This window comes from Sinocyclocheilus anshuiensis, unplaced genomic scaffold (genome assembly GCF_001515605.1).
Source record: "Sinocyclocheilus anshuiensis isolate Anshui unplaced genomic scaffold, SAMN03320099.WGS_v1.1 scaffold116, whole genome shotgun sequence".
In the NCBI taxonomy this organism is placed as follows: Eukaryota; Metazoa; Chordata; class Actinopteri; order Cypriniformes; family Cyprinidae; genus Sinocyclocheilus; species Sinocyclocheilus anshuiensis.
The window spans coordinates 698054-704117 of NW_015554064.1; the positions used below are offsets into that span (position 1 = coordinate 698054).

Consider the following 6064-nt stretch of genomic DNA (forward strand, 5'->3'; position numbering starts at 1 on the left):
ATATATATATATATATATATATATAATCATTTCAAGTAATGAAATGATAATAGCACTGTTTTCAATAGATGCTGTGAGCCATGTTGCATAAAGAAAGCATTTTAATCACACGATGAGACTTTGAGAAGAACAGTGTTTTATTTTTCATCCCATCTCAGAAAAAATAAGCGAATTACAGGAAACTAGAACAGATAAAGAGATAAAGACGCACATGAACCACCAACCTTTATTAGCTTCAAAACAAGTGCTAACGATTAGAAAACAGTCTGAATTACTTTAGGCCTAAATATGAAACACATTTCTGTATATTAATAGAAATAAAGGCACTGAGACGATCAGACATTCCACAAACCTGACAGATAAAAGAGCACAGAAATAACTCCTAAAACGTTAAATATCCTCGTTCTGAAAGCACTGACGCTGTCGGTGCCATAAAACACATGGAAAGCCCCCAAAATCTTCCGTCCCGCCTCAATAAATATAAAATATATCTGCATAAAGAGAGCTGGTCAAACTGCAGCGGGATGCAGGAGAGAGAGACGGCCGTCCAAACGCTTCAACACACTTACACTGATGTCACGCGTGTGAAAAATATATTATCACCGAGTCAATGGCTCTTTACGGCCGTCCAAACGCTTCAACACACTTACACTGATCTCACGCGTGTGAAAAATATATTATCACCGAGTCAATGGCTCTTTAAATACACGTGGAAAATAGAGTAAGAACTTCTGTAATGCTGAAAATAACAATTGAAATATTTTCTGCATCGCATGATATACTCGCTCAAAAACAGACAAAACACCCACAATGCAACACTGAACCTCATTTAGGAGGCAGATCAATGATTAACGCAGTTCCTGATCTCATGATGAGGTTTCTGAGGGAAACCGAAGCAAATAAATCTCTTTGAAAAAACTAAATTCATGTACTAAAATAAATCTCACAAGAGTGAAATATGACCAGCAAGGCGTTGACTTTCACTCAGAACTGGACGGTGTGAGCGTGCTTCTTGCACAAGGGCTTGTCTTTCTTGGAGAAGAAGGTCTGACCCTCCAGACTCGTGCTGCAAACCTACAGGACCAGAGAGAGACACCAGAACATAATCAAAATCACATCTTATAAAACGGATAGTTCCGGTGCTTGATTCTGATTGGCTGAGCCACATTCGAAGCTGTTGTAAATTACTCTACAAACATACACCTTTGTTTACGTTTGTGTGTTGCTCGGCAACCACTTTGTAGCAACCACAACTGTTTCTGAGGAACTACATTGTTTGGTGGAAGAATACTGTTTTTATTAATATCATTACACTTTATTTGCTCTGTTTTATTTTGTGAAACCTTACTGCGTATATGCAATAACCGTTTTATAAAAGCAATAAGCCCCAAGAAGCCGTAGTTTACAGTGAATTTATAACAGCTAAGGGGCTTTGTTACGACGCAAAGCGGAGTGCCTAAAACCCCCTTAGCTGTTATAAATTCACTGTAAACCACGGCTTCACGGGGCTTATTGCTTTTACATTGTTTGGTGGAAGAATACTGTTTTTATTAATATCATTACACTTTATTTGCTCTGTTTTATTTTGTGAAACCTTACTGCGTATATGCAATAACCGTTTTATAAAAGCAATAAGCCCCAAGAAGCCGTAGTTTACAGTGAATTTATAACAGCTAACGCCAAGCTGTTATAAATTCACTGTAAACCACGGCTTCTTGCTTTATTAACCCTCGTTTACACGCCACAGCTAGACAAAACAAACATTAAAATGAGCAAAAACAGCAAAAGATATCATATTTCTTATTTTATTTGAATGCTTTTCATGTCATTTTTATTAAAAAATTAGGCTTCCCAGGGTCTTGGAAAACATGGATATATTTGTGATTTCTTCACCTGGAAAAGTCATGGAAAAATCAATAAGTTTGTGAAAGTCATGAGAATTTCTATAATTAATTTCTATTATTTTTTTTCTAGATATCTCAAAATGTATACATTTTATTGGGTAGAAATGGCTATTTATGAGTAAAAAATAAGTGGGTAAATAAAGTAAATAAATGAATTGAATAAATAAAGTGAATACGTAAACAAAGTAAAATAAGTAAATATATATATATATATATAAAGTTAGTAAATAAAGCAAATAAGTAAATAAATTAAACAAACAAATAAATAAGTAAATAAAGCAAACAAGTAAATAATGAAAATGTAATGAGAAGCAATTAAATAGTTATGAAAATAAAGTAAATAAGTGAAATGAATAAATACCAAGTAAATAAAGTAAGCAAAGTAAATAATATAATACATAAAGTAAATAAATAAATAAATATATATATATATAAAGTTAGTATAGTAAATACATAAAGTAAATTTTAAAAAATCAAGTAAACCAATCAAATCAATAACCTTATCCTGTAATTACAAACTACTGGAAAAATCATAAATTCACTGGTTATTAAGTGTGTGAACATTTAGTTCTTGAAACTTCTGGAATGATTTTATTGAACTATTTTCATATATTTCCACTCCTATTTTCTTTACATGCACAAAGCTTCATCATTACATCAGTAGTCGCAGTATTATCATTCAGATACTGTCCTGGATCATGTGAGACCCACTGGGAAACGTCAATCTGATTCACAAAATAATGTTTTTAAAATCAAATCAAGGCTTGACGTTGTGTTATATTGTGAATATAATCACTCTGACGCCACTGTATTCACTATAACACACCCAAGCGCCTCGTTGCTCTGAAATACTGTGTAAAGCCGAGCGTTCCCGTACCGTACAGACGAAGCAGGTGTCGTGCCAGGTGAACCCCAGCGCCTCCAGGAACTTATCGCCCGCTTCGATGGGGAAGTCACATCCGTGACAGCTGGTGCCGAACAGGGTGTAGTAATCTAACACACGCAGAAAACACACCAAATCAATCACAGCGCTCGGATTCAGGAATATTCACTGACAGATTAAGTAAAACGGAAAAGTGCTTGATTTTGAATTTCCTTAACCTCGCCGGCGCCACCACTTGCAGATTTTAATGATAACAGCGAAAAGAACTTAAAGTGCTCCATCATACTTGATCGTACATATAAGAGTGATACTGTAAAGGGTCTACATTTATTTGTGTTCACTCACGATATCAACAAAACATTGTGCTTTTGTAAAATAAAGAAAATAAACGGGGTGTGCTTTTAGCCGTCTCATTCTCCGCACATCAGTAAAATGAACTGAAACTCAGCGAATATTTGACACACACACATGAGAGATATATCTATAGAAAGCTTGACATGTCTACTTTTAAACTAAGTCATGTCAAAAACAAATATTATGTGACAAAGTAATCAGTATGAAACCAACGGGGTCCGAGGGTTAATACTAGCAGCACTAGTCAGACTAGTCTTTAGTCAGCACTAATAATACAGTACGTATTGATCTGTAAATAAGCACACTTTTTATTACCAAAACGTATTGTACACTATCAAAACACTAAACTGCAATATACTGAAACATAATTCAAGTATGCAAACAAGTGAAATTGTGCACCACATAGTATTTTGAATGAGGAAAACTTAATTAGGGTAAATATGTGATGAAAAAATAGTATAAAAACACAATGGGCCTCATTCCCAATTTGTGTGTAAATCGTTCGTAAAGCTGTTCTGACGTAAATTTTCGGATTCATGAAAGTGTTTGTATTTTCAAAATGTTAGTTGGTATGAAAGAAATTTACACCTGCTCCCTACCGTGTGTAAATGGTGCGTAAAACGTTCTGGGTTCTTTTGGGCAAACTGATGACACTGAATTTTGATGCACTAACATCGTAATATTTTACAAGTTCGTTTGCTCTGTTTTTGTTTTGTAGCTGGGAGTTGATAAACTGTTTAGCTTTGGGTATAACGCAGCGCTTGTCACTGTTACTTTTTACCCAGCCGTCCAATCTATGGAGGAGGGGCGGGACAAATACGAGGCTACACCGACCAATCATCCTACTTGTACAACAACTGAACAACAATAGAGAAGTTAACATTGCTGGTTACTGCATTTTTATATTCAGTAATATTCTTCAAAATGAGATACTAGTAATGCGTTACTGCCGTGGATATTCCAAATTATAGCAATCAAAGCGTCTCAGCTTGAAAAACGCTGTGCCACCAATGCGTCCTGCAGTGCCACCAGCTGGTCGTTTTCAGAAGAGTGCCTGACAGTTTTCAGATGGCTAAAAACGCTTTGGTGGACACACGTTATTGAATATTTATGGTTAGGCATATGGCCTATTAGTCTTTTTTGGATTTATGCAGTATACTGGAGCCAAACCTGAGAAAATAGACCAGAATATTCCACTGCGTTCCTGGACACGTAATTTGCGTAGCTGTAATTCATAGGCGGGGATTATGGTAATTGTGAATGAGCGTATGATTATTTACGAATGATTGGAATTCATTAACATATGCATGTTTAACTATCAAATCGGAAGTTTATGAAGCATTTGTGAATCCGGAGGAGAGTTTTCGGGAAGGTCCGTTTTACGTGCAAATTACTCAATTTACTCCTATTTACTAATGTTTCATGAATGAGGCCCAATGAGTTGTTGAATCAAGAACAGCTGCAACTGGATCAGTCTGATTCACGAATGATTCATTTAGTGTGATTTGTGGAATGATTCAACAGGAAAGAATCAGCTCGTTCATGAATCAGACATCGATTCGGATGGTGATTTCTTCAGTTTGAAATAACAAGGAGTGTTATGTTTCTATGAAATGCAATATTAAAATATTTACTTGAAATATCTCTGAGGAAGTTAATATTTCAATAATTTAACAGTTCTCTGATGTCGGTTAATGGTCACACTGACATGCAGGTAAACAAATAAAATATTTATATTTTTAGTGTTCAAGTGTTTACATTAGTTTTACTGTACATTTTTATGATTTAATTATTAGCTTTTTATCAACTCACAAACCCACTGCAGCTCCTTCATTAAGCCCAGTTTGGGAAGCCCTGCTGTAATGTAATGTTTAATGCAATTTATGATGTTGATATAAAAAAAGGAATATATTTTTCTTTCTTTTTTTTTTATACCAATAAGGTACGTTTAATTATAACTTTAAAACAAGTTATTAAAAGTAATCGAAACTAAAAGTAATCTAAAAGTAGTCGGATTACATTACCTAAAACGAGTAACCTAGATTACGTTACTAACTACAGTTTTCATCATGTAATCTGTAATCAGTAACAGACTACAGTTTGTAAGTCATCTACCCCGCATATAAAGTACAAAAGTATAACATTATGCTTCGGAATGTAATGCGGTAAAAGTTTCCTAAAATAGAAAATATTTTCATTAATTCAATAACATGGTAATGTCATATTATTATTAAAATTTATATAAAAAAATCGAGCATTATCTGGCACAAAATTTATGACAAACTATGTTAACAATCTAACATCAAACTCAAACGCTTGTTAATTATAAATATATGATAAATCTATATATAAAAGACAGTAAAGTGTTTCTGGTTGTCGTGTAAGCGGTGAGTGTTTGATTGACAGGCAGTGGGCGGGCTTTCTCACCGGTCTCGCAGTACGGCTGCCCGTCCTCCAGGTGGAAGGTGTTGTTGCGGATGGGCTGCTGGCAGCCGGTGCACAGGAAGCAGTACACATGCCAGGTTTGCTTCAGGGCGTTGATGACTTCCTGTTAGCAGATGAGAAGCGTCGATTAGCAGCGGCTCTGAGCGCAGCCCGCTTTCCTCACGCATACCACTGTTACATCTACAGCAGCAGCTTCTGTTCCAGCCCAACCAGTCAGACCGAAAAGATTGTTAATATTTCAATATTTCAGCAACTCATTTACATTTACGGTTTTCAGATGTCAATTAATGGTCACATGACATGCAGCTAGACAAATAATATTTCATCATTTTAGTAAGCGTTTTATTTAGATTTTATTTTTTAAATTATATATGTATATTTGAAAATAATATATGTATGAGAAAAGAAAAATGCCTGGATAGAGAGAGAGAGACATTTTTTTTTTAATTTATAATATTAAGTATATATATATATATAT

General features: G+C 34.9%; 1 protein-coding gene across 1 annotated transcript in view; it reads right to left on the reverse strand.

Annotated features, from left to right (window-relative positions):
- Positions 1 to 714: 714 nt before the first annotated feature.
- Positions 715 to 6064, reverse strand: part of pdlim5b (PDZ and LIM domain 5b) — a 43188-nt gene continuing 37838 nt past the window's right edge. Inside the window, exons 9-11 of the mRNA XM_016460586.1 lie at positions 5569 to 5689; positions 2782 to 2897; positions 715 to 1074 (exon numbers count right to left, since the gene is read on the reverse strand). Coding sequence (XP_016316072.1) covers positions 985 to 1074; positions 2782 to 2897; positions 5569 to 5689 — 327 coding nt within the window. The 3' untranslated portion in view covers positions 715 to 984. The remainder of the gene's footprint in view (positions 1075 to 2781; positions 2898 to 5568; positions 5690 to 6064) is intronic.